At 32.6% G+C, this 25,908-nt stretch overlaps 1 protein-coding gene across 1 annotated transcript; it reads right to left on the reverse strand.

Moving 5' to 3' along the window:
* Positions 1-1,274: 1,274 nt before the first annotated feature.
* Positions 1,275-23,669, reverse strand: LOC130900095 (2-oxoisovalerate dehydrogenase subunit beta, mitochondrial). Its single transcript, XM_057810442.1, has 7 exons — positions 23,161-23,669; positions 12,698-12,978; positions 9,540-9,695; positions 5,544-5,715; positions 2,605-2,750; positions 2,077-2,163; positions 1,275-1,453 (listed from the first exon to the last, which is right to left on the reverse strand). Exons 1-7 carry the CDS (start codon positions 23,300-23,302, stop codon positions 1,313-1,315), a joined length of 1,125 nt encoding a protein of 374 aa, XP_057666425.1. The 5' UTR covers positions 23,303-23,669; the 3' UTR covers positions 1,275-1,312.
* Positions 23,670-25,908: the final 2,239 nt, after the last annotated feature.

Here is a 25,908-nt window from a genome sequence, read left to right on the forward strand (position 1 = left end):
TCTCTAAGTTTTGGATGACTTCAGATGTTTACAGTTTTGTTAATATTAAGCATGGTCCTTAACATGTAATAATGAGCCCATAAAGTAGAGGGTTTATGAAATAGTTCGCGAATTTTTTTTTGCGCTATTTATATTCCGTCATCGGAGTGACTTCTAATACGCACTGCGAATAAAATTTCGTACGTATTTCGCCAGTAACAAACAAACAAGTTTCCAATAAATAATGTTATTTAAAAAGTTACAAAAAAGTCAAGAGTTGGTTTATGAATTCATACATCAAAATTGATAGTTCTTCTATTAATTAGATTGTTATATTTTTTTCAAACGAATGAAAAATTTTCATTTAACGCAAAAGTCGTTATTGGTGTTAGGTTTTTGCGAAAGTAACTATAGAAGAAGCGTGAGAAAATATCGGAGGAAGTTTCCTAATCGCATGGTTCCTCACAGAGGAACATTTTCTAATGTTAAAAGACGGGCTCGACGAACAGGGAAGTGTAATCGATAACGTTTTGTTTAAATGAGTGTGTCAGATGGCGGCATATTAGCACTAGAACTTTATCTCGTCAAAGTGGCATATCAAGATTATCTGAACAGAGAACTTTTAGATGTAAATTACACCATCTATATCATCCCCAAACACTGCAATAAGTGTTACCTCGTTACTTCGCTCAGCGAGTGAATTTCTGTCTATAAGCTTATTCACTTTTAATGGTAAACTTTTTTTAGTGATGAGGCTTGTGTTTTTCGTAGGAGTATTACAAATATGCATAATTATAATGAATATTAAGATGAAAACCTTTTTGTTTGAGTCGTCATTATTGATCATTGTTTGATTGGACTCCACAAATCTGGCTAGCTGGCGAAGAGTTTTTCCAAAATTCTCTTCCTGATTTATTTGAAGTTTTGACATTATGATTGAGATTGGAAAATGTGCTCAAAATTGCCTTCCACGCTAAACAGATCTCATTAAAGGAGTTTTTCAATTCTTCTCCAATTGATTTCCGAAAAAAATTGTAGAATCACCTTTTAGTGAAACGCATTGTGTAGACTTTTCTGCAAGGAAAATAATTTTGTGTCTAATTCACCCCCCAGAATTGTTAGATCGCATTCTATTAACCATTACTGGAATCCGTTACCGGCCTCATACAGTGTACTCCAAATGGTGATAAGTATCAATAATGGTATTAATTTTGAAATAAAGATATGTCACAGGGCCGTAAGCGCAGTAACATTATTTTATATCAGACAATTCGACTTTCTAATAAAAACTGGACTTAAAGTTTAAAGTATATTCTATTTATAAATATTTATTTCAATAATTTATCAGTTTCTTAACACAGTCAAAACATCTCCATTTGTCTGGTATATAAAAGGGTTCAAAAACGTGTGGGAACGGCGTATCGTAACCCGTAACTCGTTGTATAGGTGCTTCAAGATGCAAGAAACACTCCTCCTGCAAAAGATAGATATTATTCAGTTATTTCTGAATACTGCTAGAGGTATTTGATTTTTACCGGTTGTAACTTACACAAATACAAACTTATGTCTTAATAATTTCCTATCATGTATTTTAAAGTGTCATATAAGAGTTTAGAGGATAAATCGACATCTACATGAATTCAAGTCTAAGTTGGAATTTTTGAAATCCTTGGTGATATTCATACTGAACACACTGATAACACCACCACTACACCAACACTCACAATGACACTGTCTAACGCGCGTTTCGATAACCAAGTTGAAAGACAGGTAAAAGACAGTTAGTCTCTGGACTTTACCTTCGGTCTCTAAAAACGACAAGTTGGTTATCGAAACGCGCGTCAGACAGTGTGATTGCGAGTGTTGGTGTTGAAAACAGTGTGTTCAGTATGAATTCAAGTTCATTGAGTGAAGTATTTTTAATTTTAACTTTAATAAATATTCTTCGGGTAATGTGATAATTAATTTTGATTTGTTGAATACAAACATGAGCAATACCAAAAAATATTTTAGAGTTTGCAGTTACAGTTTATTATTGATATGAAATTAGAATATATTTCAAGTATCTTTTCTCATATATTCTCTATAAGTACGTACCTGAATTGCTGCTGCTAATTCGGCTCCAAATCCTCCTGTTAGAGGCGCTTCATGAGATACCAGAACTCGTTTGGTTTTTTTTACAGACTGTAACGAAAATATTTTTAAAACTATTTCTAAACAATCATACATGTAGGCAATGAAGTGCTAAGAATTAATCATTCAAATCTGAACGGATTGCCACACCTGATGGTCGAATAATATTCATAAGTAGGATTTGTCAAAACGTTCGCGGTTTTTCGATTATCTTCTTATTTGTCTTTCATATTTTTGTTTGTTTGAGTGTATTGTATCAAAGCTGGATAATCATACGATTTTTTCTATGGTAATTTTATAATAAACTTTAGAAACAAAAACATTTATCAACGAAACGACATATGAAAATGCCATACTAATCATTAAAAAATTACGGGCTCTGTCATTCAAATGGAATTGAGTTTGTAAATTCTTATTAATAATTGGAGTAACCGATATAATTAATTTAAGTCATTCGACTTTTCCACGCTGTATACCTAAAATGTGTTTTACCTTAAATACGGTTTCCATATCCCACGGCAAAATGGAGACTAGATCAATAACCTCACAAGAAACCTTCAGCTGTTTTTTTGCCATTTCAGCCACTTCTCTTAGAACATGAACTTGTGTTCCCCATCCAATGAGAGTAACATCGTTTCCTGAAATATACATATCGAAGTCCGTTGGTAAAATAATGAACAAAAATAAAAATATTCAAACAGTACACTGCAGAGAAAATACAATTTTCCAAATAATGTAATTCAATACCATGAAAGAGAAAAAGGCAGGGGAAAAAGGAATTCGTTTTTCATTTAAGTGGGGGAGACAGTTGTACCTTGAACATAGTACCTTAAAACGATTTAAATTTAAAATCAGTGACTTCATCTATAAATCCAGAAATGATGTTAATTGGAACGTCTATTTCCTATTCATAGATGTATAGTCTGCAGTGAATTGGCTGCACTTTTTAGCAGTAAAACAAAAAACTTGTTTTTAAGTCATTTAAGTAAATATTTGAGTGAGATTTTTTGCTTACGGCAAAAGAATGTAGATAAGTGGTTTTTTTATTTACAACTTGCAACTATTGGTAAGTAATTACGCAGTGTTGTTATTTGTTTCTAACATAACCTTTATAAAAATAATTGATAGGAAAAATGTATCCTCTTGTGCCTTGAAACAAAATCACCTCATGTACCTTGGAACGCGTCCAATGGTACAGGAGGTTAGGTTTTTTTTGCAGAAATCAGGCTAGTAAAAAGACAGATTCAGTTAATCCTGGTGCACAGTGTTTCCTTTTCCCGATTTCGTGGCCAAAAATGCCAAAACCGAAGGTCAACATTCCGGTTTGTTTTTGTTCAGGTCCTCTAGAGGGGGCTTCGGTACGTTAGAATCCTGAAGGATAGGTCCCTAAATCGATTACCTGAAGCAGGACAACAGTTTGAAAGTGACCCTTGCAGCAGCTGCAAGCTCCGCGCGCTTGTCGCTCTTCCGATTGAGCACAATTCAATAGTGAATATTTTTTGAAATAGTTGAGCGATTGACAAAATTCTTTCTGGACGTTATTTATTAAGGTAAGAAGATTATATAATAATCTTAAAATAATTGAAATTTACAACAGTTAATACTGAATGCGCATTAGAATGCAGCTCGGAAAAATCTTTTTTTTTTCTCCCTACATAATTTTCAAATGAAAATATAGTTGTCCCTCCTGCCTTCTCCTGGATTAAAATTGAGCGGATCGTTTAGAGGACTAAATAAACTTACGATTTATTGCAAATTTAGCCGCTCTTAGGCGCTCTAGCACCGTTCAGCGCCATTTTAGTTTGCTCGCGCGCGGCTGAAAAATTTCAACGTTCGGCGCCATTGAGGATTAGAGATAATCTAAAAGGCTTCTGACTCATTTATACCTGCCCTTTTTAATGCGCATTCATTTTTGGAAAATTACTTTCAATCAATAATAGTGAGCACTGTTTCTCAGCAACAGGTATAGGGCCTTACAATCCTCATATCTTCAATGACGTTGTTTTTGCTCCTGTCAGCATAACCGATAGTTTCTTACAAAATGGACAAGATATTTAAATAGTATTAGAAGGTGAGGAATTGTCTTGTTCCGCTTTTGAAAAATGCACTAAACGTCTCGACAGTTTTAGTATCCGCAAACGCTACCTCTGAAAAACGAATTTCCATAATGTAAATTTTCCTTTCAGGCTATTCTTTGACGGCAAGTGAAACTAACATATCCACTCCAGAAAAAAAGAAACGAATCACCACAAACTGGGCCAAGTGGTCTGCGTACTTATAGTAAGTATGAGTTATTACATTCCCATGAAAACAAATAATTCTACCAAAATATTCAGAGACGTGACAAACAAATTCAAAATAGAAAAATCACATTCTAAATCTCATCTGAAGTGGAAGGCTGTAAATTTTATAGTTAAGTATAGTAATTATTGACTTCGGTGGTTACTTTATTTTAGATCAACATTGCGGAATTCTTGATCGTTTGTGTTCATTACCAAAAGCAACAAAAGGAAGGCTACCAGCAAGAAGTCGGAACTTTTAACAAGCACACCCTACAAGGCAGTACTTGATCAGAATTTGGAGGAGAAAAATAGACAAACTGTTAAAAGAGACTTGAACAAAAAATAAAAAAAAGGAAAATCAAATTAATCCCAACAAGCTTCTAAAAAAATAGAAATGGTATTCCAAAAAGAAAAATCAGTGGAACATATCCTGCGTGCAATGAAGTGTACTATGAGCCCCCAGAAACAGACCTGATAAAGTGTAAAGCCTTTAAAAAATGGTTTCACGATATTTGCACCGCATATGAAGGACTGTATGATTATTTTTGTGATTTGTGCCCGAAAAGGGGTTGACCTCGTACTCTTAGGTTAACTTTGTACTCTTGGATAACACACTGCGTACTCTTCAGGGGGAATGAGATCCAATAGGACGAACGCATTTTGAAAATTTTGTTTTTATCTTATTTTTCGTTAACCATAATAGTGAATCGTTAAGTTTTGATTCGTTTTTGTATTCATATATAGTTTTCACTTGAATAAATATTAATTTTCGAAAATTGATAGAGTATAACTAATTTATAACCCAGAGAAAGTTATGTGCGTACCCTTAGGTGACCTTACCCTACTCATGTAACCTGTCAGCAGTTTGTCTACGGAAAGGAAATACTGTAGTTTTGTCAAATAGTATAATAAAAATAATAGATATAGAGAAAACTAGAGAAATCATTTTAAACTATGAACTGAAAGAAAGTTTATGCATTATTATATAGCCAGAAATGTTACAGAAATAAGTGTGAAGCTACATAGTGAATATTTGGTTGCTTGCGTTATAATCGTCTAATAGTTTAAACTCTTATTTAATAATCGGATGATTTTATGTGTATTGATATAATTTAAGAATTTATTGTAGAAAATAATATTTATTATTACCTTCTAATATAATATCTGCTTTCCCTATCGGTAATTGATAATCAGCTACAGGTACATCCTCTACAGCAGCTCTGTACAAAATTTTTGGTTCAAATATCAAACAAGGGTCTGGATCTCTTATGCAACTGAGAAGAAGTCCTTTAGCTTTTATTGGTCCTCTTGGAATAACTATCTTCAAACAAAGTTTTATGTTATTATTTATACGAATGCATATTTTTCAAGGTTTTGTACACAATACTTATGAGAAACATTTTTCATAATTGAACCACCAATTGGAAGATGGTAATAAAAGCCACTCTGATACGTGCTAAAATTTTTTTTCTATAGACGTGGCGCTCAATAATGAGTCTTAAGAATGTAATGAAAAACCATTCACTTCATATAGATTCGTGAGGCCACAAGAACCGTTAGTCGGAAGAAAGAAATAAAACCTCTATTTTTTTCTAGAAGTATTGTTTATTTTTTTCAGTTTCTTTCGATATATAAAATAATATTGCTTTTAGTGGGTGATGCAATAGTAACGGACAAATTAGTCGTCATTTTAGTTGTATTTGAGACACTGGTTTAACGTTGTGGAGATTATTAAACCAAAAAATTGTTTATTTCATTGTTAAAGTTTGGATATGACTAGTGAAAGTAGCTGCAACGACTTATTTGATAACGAGTCTGAAGCTAAGACTCCGAAAAAGAAGACAAGACGTGCTAGAAATACAATTTGTACAAAGTAAAGCAAAGGTCACAACGTCTACTTGGTCAATCATATGTGAATAAATGTAGTGGAAGGTTGTGTCGGCTAAATCTAACTGTAATAATGACTATGTTTGTGAAAAAACTGTACTCGGCAGGTTAGTAATGGAGAAAAACAACACTAACAGCAGTTATTTTAATTAGTTTACAGTGGACGATCGGAAAAAGAACAAGATATAATTATATTTGATAATCTTATTGAATACTCAAAGGTTAACGCTTCCGCTCAAAACATGAAAAACCGAAAAAATGTGACAGTACGTTTACGTATTTGGCCATGAAATCACGTTGTCTCCATTTTATATGCTATAATAAGTTAGTGTATTTTTCGTCTTACCTCCCTTAAATCGAAGGGAAAACTACCTGAAGATAAACAGGAAGGGAAACATTGATAATGTTTTACTAAATGAAGCAATTGCAACTTTTGAGAACGTATTCGATCATTTCCTCTAAAACCATGTTATTACAGCAGCGTAAAATGCGTAAAATACGACTTTACCGAAAATATTTCAATGATAATCATGGCTTCAGATTTGGTCGGCCACAGGTAGACGTTTGCCCGACAAGAGAACAGCTCGAAGCAAAAATAAAAAATTTCTCAATGAGAATGCGAAGAGAGTGGCAGTCGCGGAAAAAATTATAATAAACGTGCTAAGAAGTTTTATAATAAACAAATAGTTATTTTCCTAACAAGTGCGGAAAGTGATACTTTCCCGCACGCGACTGCAGTTGTCCCGAACGACGCGGAGCGGAGTTCGGGCAAGCGGTCAAGTCAACATAATTTTTTCTACGACCGTATATACAAAAAAGTATACCAACCCATTTTTCTAAAATTATTTTATTCAAACAAACATAATAATATACAAAACTTTAACTAAAAACTACTAATTATTATAAATATTAATATTGAAAACACAATTTGTTGCATTCTGTAGACTAGTAAGAATTGCCGGTCCAGTGGAGTTATTTGGTTTCAACTGGAAGGTAGATGACGTCGATGAGGATGGCATCGGTTGCAGGTCGCATAAAGATGACGGTGACGGCAATGGTTTTAAGTCATTTGGCAGGTAACAGCTCGGAATTAGTTTCATTTGCAGCCTTCAAAATGGCTTCGGGAAGTTCTTCGTCGGATAAATCCATTAATATTATTGTATCGGATTCGGTTTAATGTGGTTTAATTTAGAAGAAGATTGCACTTTGGTCACTTCGGTCACTTCCATGACGTTTTGAACAACTTTGACGTTTTAGTAACAATTACATGGTTATATGAAAAATATCTGTATTATTTTATATTTTCAAAAAATTAAAAATGCTACAAAAGCTAGAAAAGGTTTAATTTTTATTTGATGGACTATTTCGTAAATATTTATTTACCTGTAGTAACAATAGTTCTAACCTCCGAAGTAAAAAACTATCTAATAAGGTAAAAATTTGCATAATTTTACTTTCCCGCACTAGTGCGGGAAAGTGACACTTTCAAAACTAAAATGCGTGCGGGAAAGTGTGTTAAAACGCACGGTCGTAGAAAAAAGAATTTTTGACATTGTTTCAGAAAAGAATAGACGGAGAAGTTATCGTATTTGATTATATGTTAACTCTGCCTATTCCTAAGATCCCAGTTCAAGAAATGTTTTATTTAAGAAAACTATGGCTTTAAGTGTTTTGTGTTCACAACTTGAAGATTTACCATAAAGGTGAATGGGGCCCGGATGAAGTGTGTTATTTATTGTGGAAAACAATAAAGAATATGGATCCCTATGTCAAAGAATAACACGATCATAAGATTCTTTCTTACTTTTGTTGCAATGGATCGTTTTAATAAAATATATCAATACTTTCCAGTGCGTGGACATTCGTTTTTACAATGTGACAGAAATTTTAGGACAACAAAAGGACTCGTTAGGAGAAATGACATAAGTATGTATATATTCTTATTTTGGCAACAAAAAAAAAGGGTTTCTCGATTACTTCAAACTACATACTTGATTTTAAAAACTCATGGCAGTGATGTTTCAAGAAAAGCTGTAAATCATCCAATATCTCGCAATACAGAAGCTTTGAATATAGTTTATGTCATAAAAGTTAATTGACATGTTCCGAATTCATCGATGATTTCATGAAAGCTGCATTTTGCTCCAAAAACAAATACGAAAATACCAGAAAATCCGGTGTATGTTTAAAATACCCATAAATGAGAAAAAAATGAATGACATGCAAAAAATAATCCAATATATTCTTCAAATCAAAGAATTTCATGATACTATTCTGAACTGGTCAACTACAAGAACCTAAAGTGAAGAAATAGATGAATAATAGTGTTTCCTCACGTTGTTTGAATAAATAATTTATGCATTTATTGTTTATTATTTCAATACTTATTTCGTATGTAGTATAAGATCACTTTTGTATGTATGTTCCCAGAGTAGCATTGAACCAAGTGTTTAGTCCTTCACATTCTATTTGCAATACGATGAATAAGATAAATAAATGGTGATATACATATGTGCCAACGTTACACCAAAAATAAAACAACGGGCTATGGAAAGTCATTTGACATCGTTGGGGGGAGACACCAAGTTGTACAACGTATTATGAAAACACCACCGTGACATGCTGAGTGAGGTATCATTTTGTTTCCCGATAATTTTCCGTCCACATCGTATCAAAGATATGATCAGAGCATTTGGTTGGGACCAGCTCGCCATAAATTCTATTGTTTCCCTCACTGACTTCCACAGGTTTCTCAAATTGAATAAAACGACGATAACGATGACAATGTCAAAATAGTTGTGTTGAAAGAGGTTGTCAAAACAGGCGGTAGAATTCTTAGAAGATTGAATTTGAAAGTTAATTGAACGATATGGTAAATTTACTCAATACCAGTGAAAATTATGTTGGAAAATACAGGTTTTCATATAAAAAATCTATGTACGTTTTTAATTCTAAAACAATACTCAAAAAGTCGTACCTGGAGTTGAAATTTATAGAAATAAGTTTGTATTCATAAAAATATATAACATAATAATATATTACGAACAAATCTGGACAAAACCAAGACAATACTAAATATACAATGAGTTTCATACAATAGGTACCAAGGATTCCAAGTGTAGATACGGTTGCAGTTTTATTCCTACCAGTACCTTTTATTCGTACGATTTCGTGAATTAAAATAGGCGGGACCGTTCATGGAAGCAAATGGGAGAACAAGAACTCCTTTTGATAACTGCTTGATATTAATTCACTTACCTTTAACCCAGGTGTGTGTGCAAAATAAGCTTCTGGGCTCTGAGAATGGTATAAAGCTCCATGTCCTACCGCTCCACAAGGAGCGCGAATGGTAAGTTTTCCGCAATCGAACAATCCTCCTGATCTGTATCTGTATTTGGCAGCTTCATTAACTATCTAAAAATTATATAAGTTGATTTCAGAATTTCTTTATGTACAAGATGTGATAAACCTTTCAGTGAGATCATGATTGCGCTATCTGACGTGAAATATGGATTTTTGATAATGTTTTAACATGAAATTTTGTGAGAGGTACCAAAAAAACTCCAGAAATGTTAAAATATAGCTGCAGTGACTGCTTATGGGCCAGTTAAGTACGAAAAACGGCTGGAACATCCTTCGACATGAACACCAGATGTATATTCATAAAAAGTGGACAGATTTGTTCGTTGAAACATACGATTGGGATACTAGAATGTTTGGGAAACGATGTGAAAATACAGGTACCAGAAAAAAGAACTCAAAACACTCACAATCGTTTGATACACGAGTTTTTTGCAACTAAAAGTCCTCTATGTTTATTCCCATGCGCCTTATTTGCCTGATTTACGTCTCGTAGCTATATTGACGGATTAAAGTTTTGTGTTTCCGCATTTTTTCATCATTCCTCGTAGAAAAAATACATTTGAGTAACATCTGAAAATATAGACTATTCATTTAATGTCAATTTACTTTAGAGTGGATTAAAACCTAGTTATTGTCGTATGTAATTATTAGCTCTGCACTCTCTAACATCTATGATTTTTTTAAAATAAATCCAATAGCTCAAGATTATGTCATATAGAATTCCTTCATATCAGATAATCAAATGTATAGATATTTTAATTTGCAATACCTTTATAGTCTATAAATACCTCGACGCGCCGTGGAAACGGGAAATAATATGCATCACCCAAGGGTTTTGGCAATGGAAAACGTTCTGGGCGATCTCGAAAAACCAAAACTGCTAAAGATGAACTTATTTTATTGGTCAGTAAACGTCAGATCAATTAAACTATGAATGAAAATAGGACGCATGAAGAGTGTAAGAGAGAGACTGTAAAATGCGGCAGAGGCTCGGTGATGGGTTGTGGAAGTTTTAGAGGAAGGGCGACTGGAGACCTGATAGGGATTCTAAGAAAATGGGGCTATAAGAAACATTTATGTTCTGGGCAGCGCCTTATTGACAGAAAATGTATATTTCAGCATGGCAACGACCCCAAGCATTCATCGAATCTGTGCAGAGAGTATTTGAAAGAAAATAATGTACTGGAAGTAATGATTTTGCCGTTACAGTCGCTCAACCTCAACAAGATTGAGTTGTAGGACAAATTGGATAGGCAATTGAGAAAGCAATGTCCTAGATCTACTTCACATCTTTGAAATATCCTAATATCCTGAAGAACAAATAAACGATGATTATTCGTCGAAATTATTACAGAGAATGCCAAAATTGTGTAGCGGAATAATAAAAGGAAAAGGGGATAACAACGATGAATCAAAAATTGAAATATGTGACAATCACAGACTGTATTTTTATTATTATCTACTATATTCTTATCTATATTTGCAAAATATAAATATCGAAATCAATCGTATTGTTTTTATTTATTACTGATCACGCAAACTATAGGATGGGCAAAATCTTTTGACTGGTAGTGTATCATTAGATAAAACATATAAACAGCTTACAAAATTTCCTGAATGATTTCAAAACACGTCTTTTTTGAAAACCTAAGAGAAATATAATACTATATGAACACGCTTTTCATTCTACTTTCATTTTAGGTGGCAGCTCAATAATTTTTTAATAACTATTCAAGTTCCACCGATTTTGCTACGTATTTTGTTGTTACTGGTTGCTCTGACACCCACGTATCTCTCTTTATACTTTCTCCCCTATCTACGTAATATATCCTTTAAAACCTACGTTTGATATACTACCACTTCCTGAACTTGAGTGGTTCTTGATTTTAAAATCCTGTTTCCAGCAGCTTTTCGAGGATCGTAATCTTTTAAGCATCAGAGCAAAGATATACGAGTATACTTCCCAACTTGTTGGATGTCTGATAGGCAAGGAGCCATATTTAATACTGAATCCATAAGAAAACACTTATCATATTTTCTATTTCTATAGTGTAAGTCGCATAAAAGCAAGAATGTTCATTTAATTCGGGGATGTATTGATATCTAGTTAGCCTAGACCAGTTCCATGCATAAACAAAATATTGCGTTACCATAGCAACGAACAATAACTTATTAGAAGTGTCAGTGTAAAGTTTGACGTCAAAAAAAGTAAACCAGAGAAGATGATGACCGATCGAGAAGGCCAGTTTCTGTGTCAGTCCCCGAAAATATCGATGCAGTTCATGACATGATATTATCAGACCGTCGAATTGGACTAAAACGGATTCTGAAACACTGAATATTTCATACGAACGCGTTCATCATATAGTTCACGTCAATTTGGACATGAGAAAAATTGCTGCAAAATGGATCCCCAAATGTTTGAATGTTGACCAAAAGCGTGCAAGGGTAGAAGCATCGCGTTCGATCTGTGCTCTATTTGAAAACTATGTAGACTTCTTAAACCGAATTGTTACTATGGATGAGACTTGGGTACATTTCTACGATCCAGAAACAAAGCAGCAATCGATGGAATGGCGACACACTGGTTCTCCAAGACCTAAGAAGTTTCGTGTCCAAAAATCTGCTGGAAAAGATTTTGCTTAAGTTTTTTGGGATTGCCATAATGCCATACGTCATTATGGTTGTTCTATTTTTGATAAGATTTGATCGTTCACCAAAAATTGAATAAAAATGAGACAAATCTGTCACAAATTTGTTTTTATTGGTTATGTATTTAGTTTGAAAATCACATATAAATATTGTTCAGGGTACAATATTCAATACGAAACCCGAATATAAATTTTTTCAAAGCCGGTCCTAGAATTTCTAAGTTTAGCTAATACCAGTCGAATGCTTAATAGTAGTGTACTGCATTATGGAAAAATTTGAAAAATCAAATGAGCTGTGTAAACATTATGGCCAATTAAAATTTATGATCCATTCCTATCTTATTAAAAATTATTAATAGTTTAGAACAGAAGATTGTATCATTTATTCTATTTAACTTATACCTGATCAAATGCTGGAAATATATAATCAGCGAACTGCATTTCTGCTATAGCCGTGGAACCCATAACTGCCGCACCTATACCAAAACCTGCTATACCCTGTTCACAAAGAGGAGTATTAAATACTCTATGTTTTCCGTACTTTTCTTGTAGACCGAGTGTACATCTGAAAACTCCTCCAAAGCCTATATCTTCACCAAAAACTAAAGCTGTATCATCTGTGTTTAAAGCTATATCCAGCGCATTATTTATTGATTGGAACATGTTCATTTTTTGCTTTTCACCTGAAACATAAACAAAAAAATCGATGTAAATGTAGTACAACATGTTTTAAGCACAAGAATATGCAGACTATCGGTTTGGTGCTATATTTATTGCGTCCAAGATACAATTTTGCTACTTTACATGTACAAACCATCCAAATACAAGTCATATTCATTTATTTAAATTGCTACATTTGAGAGTTAGCAAAAATAAATGTGAAGAAGAGTTAGTTCTTTGGATAATTACAGCAATGATAAATTGCATGCACTCTCATGCTATCTATCTATTGTTATCGACATTCATTTAAAAAATTCAATAAAACCTCGTGTCGTTACTAAAACGGCCTCTGTCTACATTCTAAAAGTTCAAAATTAAAAGAAAATACAGTAAATTTCTAATATCTTTTTAACATTGCTTTTAACATATAGTATTCACAAATTTTGTATATTTATTTTCGTATAAACTCGTGAGCTCCTTTTTATTAAAATCTCTTCTACCTACTCATTCCTTCTTTAGTAATTTCCAACAATGTTACTGTTTTCCCTTCCACATATTGTTTTTTTATCCAGCATGCCAGGTTAGAGTTTGAATACCACCGGTGCACCACCATATTCACACCAAATTAAACTACAACATCTTAGAACTCAGTTGGGGGCTGCAACCATCCCGCCTTCATATTCTTATCTTCAATATTCATAAATTTGAGTTATTTTTAATTTTTTAACTGCTTTTTATTCGTTCTGTTCTATTGGATATGTAGTTGATACGGATTTTATTACTTTTTAATAAATTTCTTTGTTCCTGAAACTTTTTTATTCTTTGCAGCAAAAAATATTAGATTCTATTCTAGATTTACACTCTTTTTTTCTTTATTATTAACGTTGCTCGTTGAAAAGCTGTTGGCATCCAACTAAATACTATCCAATATTAGTAAAAGTTATTTATAGACTTTAACTGAGATCGAATACCATTTGTTGCATAGAGGACGAAACATCTATAGAAATAAAAGTCGAAGATCTCTGGCAATTGAAGCCATCCCATATTCTAGACTTTTTAAAAGGAGTGGGATTAATGGATCAGCTGTAAATACTGAGTTCTCCAGTATCGCAGCAAGAAAGGGGCACACAATAGATCCTTTGGGTCGTAGTGTATACGAGACCCCAAATCCATACATACATCGCCTCTGCTATGGCTTTCTAAATGTCAGTAAGACGTTTAGCAGCCAAAAACTCCCGAAATAACGTTGTCTTGATGCATAACTGAGCCGTTGGCACATTTTCCAATTATCGTCACGCAAACTCATCAGTACCTACTTGTGCAATCACAAAATTTCCCCTTGGGACGAACTTAACAATAACTATGACTTTGATGTCCGACTTTGATCGACGGACTTCTTAAGACGAGATCCACCACTGATTTCTCATAGAGAACTCTAAATTCCTGTTTAACGGTAATAAAATCCGGATCTGCATCAATCCAATCTTTTCCAGTACGAGATTTTATATCAGAGTTTTTGCACGTCAAGTTCTGTTTTCGAGGTAATTTTTATATTTACAACAAGCTATTTTTATTACTTTATGTTCATATGTTATAGTTTTCTTATGTTCACAGCACTTTATTATTCAGATAATTAAGAGATTTTATATTTTGTCACATTATTATTGGCACGAACTCGTCCATGAGTTAGTTCGCGAAGCCGGTCCTATTTCTGTTACGTTGATAGAATCTAAAGTTTGGCAAATTTCCAGAGGGACTATTCACGTTTTTTATATATCGCGACAATTTTTTTATATGGTCCTGAACTTATTTTCAGTATGTTATAGCTGTTAGTTTCGAAGAAGCCTTTTTTTCGCATTCTAGAACCTGAATTACCTAGAAATCCATTTTGTATAAACGTATAAACGGGCATTTGTTTATCAGCGATAACTCAGTTACTAATCAGATGTACTCCCCGAACATATCGAGAGAGATAAGTAAACATTAATTTGTTGAGATTTAGGGATAAGTGTCTAATAATAAATCTTAGTGCATATTTTAGTGGATAGTTATTAGTTTAATGCATTATGTCTTAGTGTATAAATAAATCAAGTTAATAAGAAATTTTGTGTAAAAATGCACTCCACTATATAAAAAATTTTCAAATAAATAAGAAACATTACATTATCGAGCAGTTATAAACAAGTTATAAACACACACGGATTTCCTAACAAATTTTAGTATCAATGAGATATATTTTTGTTGAACAGCCAAAAAATATGGGAAATACCACGCCTCATTACGCTTTTCATAAGAATTAATTATATATAACCATATAAGCAGAATTAATAACTTTCAAAGTTCAACAGAACAGAAACAAACGAAACAACCCACCAACCGATCCCATTTTATTACTGATATACCAAAGTAGAAAGGATCCTATCATATAGCTATGAGCGTGAACGTGATGAACGATTACTTTTCAAACATTCAGATTATAATCGGTTTAACTCGATACTAGTTTCAAACTTGTTTGTCTTAACACACGATATGGATCTTTTTCGTTTTACTTATACCAATCGACAAAGTCAACCTATAGTCAGTTCATATTCTATTTTGTTGTAATCAAACAAAATAGTTCGGTGAGTTACTCGTTAAGTTAATAAAGCTGACAAATACTTGAATATATTACACAGGCTTTTTCTGTGGCTTTCGTGTGGTCACTAGAATCTAAAACTAGAATCCAGCAAGCGCATTCGTTTTATTGTGCTATTTTGCCAGACGCCAAATACTTTCGACGGTTTCTGTATGACGAAATTATCAGTATGGCTTACCATATAATGATCTTAACTTAATTAACTTAAATACTGTTGTATTTTCATCATACGTCGATCGTCAGTATTGCGTTTTTCCTGCAGTTTTCCTGTAGCCTGGTAAACTGGTTCACTAGTCAAATAATAGACAATAATACAGCCACAGCTGTACCTGCCACCCGTCTACCCGCATTCTGCGAAAAACTGTTTGTTTCATGGGCATTCTTTTCTTTCTTTTATTTTTCATTCTAATACACATCACTCTACTATCCATCACAACTCCATCCCTGCCGACGAATCTTTTCTATATCAGGGAAAAACCTACTAAATCCTCACATGAAAAATGTCCTCATCAAAACCACATAAAACCCAACGTACCTTTCTTAAAAAAGGAGAAGCTCCCTTATCACTCGTCTGATATAATAGATGTCGCTGGAGAACTAAACTTTACTTTATAATGGATAACAACTGAGCAGCAAACGTTCTACGATAGTTCTTTCACGATATATTCCTCCAAAAATTCACTGTTGGCTCCCCCTAATTTGAAAAGTTGCGTAATAGAGTGTCGGCACAGTTTTTTCGCATATAATTTCATCAATCGACAGTAGTGTTGTGTTTGATTTCTAGTTCATGTTCAAAAAACTCTAGTGTTGTTATTCCCTCGACCAATAATAAATAAAAAGCAACACCTTTAGAAACGGTAGTGTTTTAAACTTGTACAATAGCTTTCAAAAGGAATTGACTTATATTAATTAAATTTCAACTAATTCAGATTTGGATAAAAATTATTGTGACCAAGGATACATTTTCAGAGAATATTCTTTTCCTGAAACAATTTTATAATCTATGTTAAAACTGGAGATTAAACTGAAGTTTAAACTATGATTTGAACTCTTGTTTAAACCAAGAAAAAAACAAGATTGCTCTATTTTACAGCTCACAGTTACACATACATTTTTCTGCCAGTTATCACAATCATACGTATAACCAAAATTTTTCCGATATTTGTTTTAGAGAGCTGAATTGTTTAAAAGAATTTTATAAACAAAAAACAAAACACTTTTGGTTAACCTTGTAAAGAAAAATTTAAAAATGTAGGACAATTTGAAGATTCGCTCCATAACGAATAACTTTTTGTTTTCGAAGCGTCAACAATGTTGATAATTATAACGTGCGAATCTTCAATCATTCTACCAAAACCCTTCATAATATTGTAAAAATGTAAACAATATGAAAAATTTAGGTCCTCCGTTTCATGTTAAGCTGAAGTTTAAACTACCCCTAGACCGCCGGTAACGTCTAAATCGAAGTTTGTTGATAAACGCCATCTATAACACGTGGAAAACGCCAAACAAAGTTGGTTGGTTAGTCTACTACTCAACAAATCAAAACAAAAAAAAACAATAATGAATATTCGAAGTGGGCACCTTGCATTTATACACACTTCCGGAGTCTACGGAGGATATTTCTTTGAACTCGGCAGAACATTCCAAGATTCTGCCTTACAGCGCCACAATGGAAATTTTATCTATCGATTATTTCGTTCCTTGTTCTTGCCGATGTTGCATATATCAAACTTATAAGATATCCCAAAAAAATTCATTGTATTTTAGGAGAGATTCAAGTAAACGTGGTGGTCATTCAAATGGAACTCCATCCAAAAATTATTTTTCACATCAATTAGGAAGTATTAGCCGTATCAAAGTAATAAAAACGTATGTAAGAAAAAAATTCGTAGAATGTACCTCAAATATCACTCAAACTCGGTCAATATCACTCGGAACGGAAATGTTTTCAATACGGAAGCAATGAAAGATTATAAAGTGAACTCGTTTAAACGTAAACCCTTTTATTTCACAACAAACCAAAAACAGAAAAACATAGAAATATAACAAAATTATTTCTTTTTGCCTCAAAAAAAAAATAAACAAAAAATGTTTCACAAATCAATTTGTTCGCACATCTGTGAATAGTCTGTTTAAATAAAATGTTTCTTCTCCTTTCTCTCATAATCTAGTTTCTTTTGGATATTTTCGAAACAATCAAAAAAACAAAACAGATGTAACAGTATGAAATCCAAAGTTTATAATTGTCTCTAGCTCTTCCGAAGCAAAGAGGATTAATGTTTTTTTATTTATCTTCATGCAACTTATAATGTGAATTAGAAAAAAATCTAACTCACTCCCACGAAAAAAATATAAAAAAATCAACAATACATTTAGAGAAAATAGAAAGATTTAATAATAGCGTAAATAATAATAATAATAGTTTAAAAAAAAAACAAAAGTTTCTAAAGCAAACAAAAAAATAAAAATAATTGTTAAAATACACTTAAAACTATAATGAATAGATGAATAGATAGATGTAGAATTCTTCTGAAACAACATGTTAAATCTCCAACAGAGGGCAACAGTTGTAAAATTGATTTCGAGGTAAAAAGAAAATTTCCAGTGATAATTTATAAAAAAAATTTTCCGAAAAGAAACGAACGGTTAACGAAAGATATACTAACATTGATAAGCCACAAAGGAGAGTTACAAACAAACAAACAAGCTCATAAATCTACATAGAGATGAAGCTAATATAAGCGTGTTGGAAATAAAAAAAAAAATTATTAATCTATCTTCTATACGAGGATGTATTGATATCTAGTTAGCCTAGACCAGTTCCATGCATAAACAAAATATTGCGTTACCATAGCATCGAACAATAACTTATTAGAAGTGTCAGTGTAAAGTTTGACGTCAAAAAAGTAAACCAGAGAAGATGATGACCGATCGAGAAGGCCAGTTTCTGTGTCAGTCTCCGAAAATATCGATGCAGTTCATGACATGATATTATCAGACCGTCGAATTGGACTAAAACGGATTCTGAAACACTGAATATTTCATACGAACGCGTTCATCATATAGTTCACGTCAATTTGGACATGAGAAAAATTGCTGCAAAATGGGTCCTCAAATGTTTGAATGTTGACCAAAAGCGTGCAAGGGTAGAAGCAACGCGTTCGATCTGTGCTCGATTTGAAAACGATGTAGACTTCTTAAACCGAATTGTTACTATGGATGAGACTTGGATACATTTCTATGATCCAGAAACAAAGCAACAATCGATGGAATGTCGACATTCTGGTTCTCCTAAGAAGTTTCGTGTCCAAAAATCTGCTGAAAAAGTTCTTGCTCAGTTTTTTGGGATTGCCATGCCATATTACTGACCACTCTACGGGAAAAAATTAAAGAGAAAAGACGCGGAAAGCTATCCAAAGGTGTTTTGTTTTTGCAGGACAACGCCCCTGCACACAAATCTTATGTTGCCATGCAAAAAATTCGTGATTTAGGATTTGAATTGCTAGAACACCCCCGTTATTCACCAGATTTGGCTCCGTCCAACTATCATCTCTTTCCTCAACTGAAAAAAAGTTTAAAAGGTCGTAAATTTTCTTCCAACGAGGAGGTAATAAAAGCTGTAGGGGTTGTTGAGTAATAAAATATTTTAACATTGAAATTTTGTTTGGTTCTATAGTAGGCTAAGAATTTTTCAATATATCCTCGTACTATAATAAAACTGAAGAATCGGCGTGTCTGTCTATTGGTTTGTTTTTAGTCCATTAGAATGTTACAATTTTAGTATCCTTACCTTGCGTTTTTCTGAAGACGCAATTTTATTTTCTACCTATTGTGACCCGGCCGTCATCTTAAATAAATCAAGTTTATATGTGGATTTTTTGAATTCCACTCATTCTTGTGGCTCATAGAGCACTCCAAAAGTGCCGGGGCGCGTCTATGCTCACCACATTGTGCCAGAAACAAAATATTTGTTATCATTTCCATTTTTTTCATTTTCCTTTACAGATTTTTCTGAACATTAATATATATAGTAAGTATTAAGTTACTGGTGATATACATTTAATAAGGTTGATAAATGAAAACCACTTTTTAGGAATGGAATGAATGAAACCGTTACACAATATTCAGATTAAAGAAGGTTTTCAGTGATAAAATTCATTTTTATCAATTTTGGAGTAGGTATTATATTTTTCTATTAAAAAAAAGTTAGGTCTAGAGGATTATCTAGGAACAAAACAGGGAACTACGTTTCTAAGCAGTACAGGAATTTCAAATAATGCCGAAAAAATCTTCTCGATACACAAAAGGGGCTAAAAAACTAAAGTTAGTTCGATCTCAGGAATCCAATGAGTATCGAGAAACGAAATTTGCTAAGGTTAGAGAACACCAAGCTTTAAGTCGTTCTTTGGAAACCCTTACCGAAAAGGTAGCTCGACAAAACACAAATCGAGAGCGCCATGTTATTTCACGCTCCGCGGTAACGGCCACCCAAAGAGATATCCGATTGAACTCTGATCGTGAGCGGCAAACGCGAGTGTTTATACCAAGAATCCCTCTCATCCCAAACAACTTTCCATTTCAATTGAAACGAGTCCAATTTCCGGTTAGTCTTAGTTATGCAATGACTATCAACAAAGCACAGGGGCAGACTCTACGCGTTTCAGGGGTGGACCTTGGTGTAAGCTGCTTCTCACACGACCAACTATACGTTGCTCTCTCCCGAGTGAGTGAAGCAAATAAATTATTTGTATACATCCCGACATCCAAAAACCAAACTTCCAACATAAAGAGGCATTGTAAATACTTATAAAATAACTGTTATTTTGTATATATGTTACAGGAAAAGTAGATTGTTAGGGAGAGTTGACTCTGCCTAGGAAGAGTTAACTCTTACTAAAAGTTTCAGTAAAAGTTGGATGAGAATAAACAGATCAACTTTACGTAGGAAGAGTTAACTATACCTACCGTGGTTTAGTAAAAGTTTGTTCCGAGATGTTGCTCTTCTCATATAACTGCGCGCGCATACTGTCTTTACCGTTGTCTTCCCGTTCACGTGTCTATTTGATGCTATTAACAACAGCGACCAAGGATTCAGTAAGTGTTTATATTTCAATAATTAGTTGCAGTTTGTTATAAAACTTCATTAGGTAATAGCCCAGTAAACGAAGTAGTTTGAAGTTGTAAAGTTATCTACCTAATGTGTGTCGTGATTCTCCGAATTGAGCGATCTTACTTCAATTGGACAGCCAAAAACCGAGGCGGAATCTGTTTTTTCTTTTATTCATAGTTTAGATGCCGCTCAAGTCAAAGATATACCGGAAAAGTAATATTTGGTTATCTATAGATTCCAGTAGTGTTATTTGTTCAAGTTTGAAATGTTTCGAATGATCCATTTACAGATACTATTTGATTTTTAATCGGTTTTTCCAGATCACTCACTGTTTTTGTTTACATGATATGTTTCTAAAAATTGATGCCTTGCTAGTCTTGCAATTAATTCAATACAAAAGCTTTTTGGCTTCGTTTCCTCCTGGACTACAATTAATTTCAGTGTGTCTTTAAATTTTAATAATCACTTTCAGAGTGTAAGACCCCAAGGAACAAATGTTTCGAGAAAAGCTAAATCTAGAACGCTCGGCTTCCAAATTGAAATTCGACAGCTACATTGAAAAAGTCAGAAGTCTAAAAACCTCAAGATAAAAGAAAGCAATGATCTTAGGTTTTTAAGGCGATATGATATTATTGAAGTAAGCGGTATTACAAAACTCATTCACCCTGTCACAGACCAAGAAAACATAAAGTATTATGTTTTTGATGAAGAGCTGTTTGGAGTTCTAAACGAGGCGCACATATCCACTGGACATGGAGGAAGAGATCGCATGATTGAGCAATTGAAAGGAAAATTTCAAAATGTAACTACAAAGGACATTTTACTATTTTTAAGTTTGTGCGAACCTTGTATTTAAAAATTGAACCATAAGAAGAAAGGACTGGTTGTAATGCCTTTGTTATTCAAGGAAATGAATTCTCGATGTCAAGTGGATTGATTTCCAATCGCAACCCGATAGAGATTTCAAATGTATAATGGTGTACCAGGATCATTTAACAAAGTTTGTTGTGCTAAGGCCACTAAAATCAAAAACTGCAAACGAAGTATGTGATCATTGATATTTTTACTTTATTAGGCGCTCCTTATATTTTTCAATTTGACAATGGCAGAGAATTAGTTAATAAAATTATTGACAATCTGGTTACTATGTGGCCAAACTTCAAAATGTTGCATGGCAAACCGCGACATAGTCAAAGTCAAGGTAGTGTTGAGAGAGCCAACCAAGACATAGAGAATATGATAACCACCTGGATGGAAGACCACAAAACATAAAAAATGGAGTGAAGGCTTAAAGTTTATTCAACTTATGAAAAACACTGCATTGCATAATGGGATAAAATGGTCTCCGTATGAGGCAATGTTCGGTTGCCCCCCGAGACATGGCTTATCCACTTCAAAACTACCTACTGAGATATTGACAAATTTATAATCAGAAGAGGATCTTGGTCCCTATGAATAAAACTATTGCTTTGAGGACTGTTGCAGCTTCACAATCGCTTAGAAATGGACAAGGATTTTTCAAATGTTCTTGCCACCCTAAATGCATATCTAATAAGTGCGTGCGTAAAAAGAAACATGTACTCTGCAGCTCAAAGTGTCACAAATCTTTACCTTGTTGTAATAAATAATAAACATTTTATTTTGGAGTTTTTGCTTTTTATTTATTTTTTCTTATTTTATTTTTTTTTTTTATTTATTTATTAGGAAGAATGTTTTTCCTTACGGAAAGTCAACTTTTACTAACTCAAGGCAGTAAGAGTATACTTTTCCTAGGTATAGTCAACTCTGTCTAGTAAATGTTGTTCAAAATTTATCACTTTTCCCTTTTTAATCAACTTTTACTAAAAAGTCCAGTAAGAGTCGACTTAACCTAGGAAGAGTCAACTCTTACTGGAGAATCCACTTTTCCTCTAACATATATATTATGTCGTAAGATTTGTAAGTTTGATATATGATCTGTTTATATCAAACATTCATTATATTTATCCTTGGTATTAAATAATAAGAGTTTATAAAAATAAACTCTTATTTACGTAAACGAAATCGCGGGCACAGCTAGTTGGAAATAATGTTATTAATCACATATCGTTACGCGTTAAGTTATTATGAAATTACTTGCAAAATTTGTTTCTTTGCGAAAGAAAGCACCCTGTATATATTTATAGTGGAAGAGGTACGTGCTGACCTGAAATTATTTACCGTATTGTCTTATATTCACTTCCCAAACATAATCGTAATTATATCTTATTGGCAAATATAAAGAAATTTACTAGTCCGTATCTGTATTTCCTGCACAATTTCATCATTACCGATATCTGAATATCATTGCCTCGTATCCTTCAATCATAATGTCAACATACACATTATTTATTAATTTGAACTATAATCTCTGTCGATTCAGTCGTTCATAAACTAGAAATTCTATTCATTGCATACATGGAGATAATATTTAATTACCTTTTATGGAAGTTGTCGAATCAGGCGCATAAACAAAATGATTTCTTTTATTAACTAATCCATTCAACACTCTAATCTCTCTGTTTAAATAACTGAATTGTCCTATTCGTCTTAAAAACTTGACACAATTTTTATTCCACATTTTTCACAAGCACGCTAACAACAAACAACTTAAACTAGTGAGTGAAATTGGTCTTTGAATAAATGCTATCTTTTTATTGATAACCGAGTAAAAATTTTGTCGAACAGAACACAAACAATAACCTTGATAAACTCATTATCATAATACGGGTTATTAAGAATTCATTTTCAACTTATTGAATCGTTTATATTTACTTTAACAGGTAATCTACTATACTGAACGTGGACTTATAAAAGTAGTAAAGATTTCAACACGTGTGTTATACAGAGTTAGTTTAAAGTCTGGAAATTAATATCTGAATATTTAAAAACAAAAAAAAGCATGAATACAAGATTATATCATATGCTTTGGTTGACAAGACAGCATTATTTTGCATAAAAAACATACAGAGTCGTCCTAAAACGCAAAGTTACTGTAATGGTGAATTTTTTAATTAGAATTGTTGGAACTATGGATTAGGTAACGGTGTATTTATGAAAAATAATTAAATACGTTAATAATTGAAAGATTATTTTATTTATATCAGAGTTTCGGAGGTATGTCCTCACAATGTTAAGGATCGGAGAGAATTGACTACTTACAATTATTGTACTATGTCCCTTAATATATTTTGAGCTTTATTATCTATCTTTTTTTATGATTATATTTTATGATTTGTTTCTCGTAAACCTTTATCTTTATTTTTAGGAAATATTTAAATATATTTTTTCACAATGTTAAAAATTTGTTATTAAAACAGAAAATTTTACTTCCAAAATTATATTATTCTTAAAAATGTAGAAGTATATCTTAATCAATATTCCCACAAGAATCTGTAGGTACATTTTTTATACTTTTGCATTAATGTTGTTGTGGTACCCTATACCTTAATTTTTGGGACGCACACTTTAATGATTTTTTATTGAAATTTCATGATTAAGCAGATATAAATAAATCAGCCTTCGGGATCAGCAACCGAATACTAAAGGCCGCTTGACATAATGCAATATAACGTGCAAGAAATTGCATGTAAGTCTCGGTAAACAGTAAAAGTAAACAAATTCCTAACCTCGATTTTTAATAATATTTTGTACAAAGTTTAACAGTGAAAATAACGAAGCTAATATTTACGAAAGTCAGCTGATCAGGAGAAAAAAAGTGTACGACTATAGAATAATTGTGTGTTTTTATGGAAATTTGGAAATACGTTTAATTTACCCTTTTAATTTTAACACCAGCTTTTCATTCTAAAGGGGTGAAAATCAACCCTTATACAGAATAGAAACGTTTAGCTACATATCACGGAATATAATTCTTATAATATTAATCATATTTCAACCCATATAATCTACCCTTAATGATAACATTATAAATAAAAAGATTTTTTTCAGCTTTAACACGTTTTTCAATGCCACATAATAACTAATATAATACTTGGTGGTCCAAACATTAATTCATATTAATATTTTCACCCTTGAAAACAATCCTTTTATCATGAAATTCATGAAAAAAATTGTAAACCCTTTTTTACGTTGTTTTTTTTTATTTGTCAATGATTGAAAGGAAAAATTAAAATAATGTATATAATATTTTTTATTAAATACGAGATAACATTATGTATAATCGACACTTTCGATTTCTTCCTCTTCTTCGTCATCTTCATCTGTGATAGGGGGGCAATTTAGATAGCTGTCACCAAAGCATGTTCCACATGTATGTATATTCTACCTGCGTAAAGTTCCGACCGCCCAAAAGAAGCTAGAAAGCAAGCTATACACATAAACAATATCCGGACTCTATATACATACTCCAAAAACGTTGCAACAAGATAGTTTTAGTTTTTCTGCGATAACTTTTTTAATATTATAGCTACGACTCTTATCCAAAAACCATTTTAAAGGAAATTTCAAATGATATAATTCCTTGTAATTCAAATATTACAGGATTGTTCGTTTTTTAAAAACTCAAGGTCAAAGAACTCAAGAGAGTGGGCCTGGCTTTTAACTACAATATTTAAACCGCGATACTTTTTTTATTTTTTGACATACATTAACAAACAAAAAATCTAATTGTTAAGTAAAAAATGATCAAATAACTTTTATTTCTCATGTTTTTTGTTACTGCTTTATTTATGGAGATATTAAGCAAAAATTAAAATTTTTTTTAAATTCGAATAATTTTTTCTTCAAAAGTAGTTAAATTTTCAAAAATATTGATCACAGCTTGTTTAAACTTATTCAACATATAGTAATTATCAAAATAAAGTATATTATGGAGTGGTTATCTTATTATCTAATTTTTATATTTATGGAAAATTCATTACTTCTTATATTATTTTTTTTTTGAAAAATTTTATTTTCAGTGTCAAAATGTGTTATTTAGATATAGGTAGGAGAAAAATACTATTTACATGTAACATTCCACTAATATCCTTTTATTCTTTTGAGGTCTCTTTTCTCATTTCTTTAATATGAACATTATTTTTAGTTAAATGAAAACTTTGCATTGAAATGTACATTTTGAATATGAATCAAATATCTATGTATTTCCTTCTGTATGTTTGATGAGCGAATTTTACGTAATTACGTCTTTAGTTTAATCTTTTGGGAAGGTAATTGTATCATAAT

This window comes from Diorhabda carinulata, chromosome 12 (genome assembly GCF_026250575.1).
Source record: "Diorhabda carinulata isolate Delta chromosome 12, icDioCari1.1, whole genome shotgun sequence".
Classification (NCBI taxonomy): Eukaryota; Metazoa; Arthropoda; class Insecta; order Coleoptera; family Chrysomelidae; genus Diorhabda; species Diorhabda carinulata.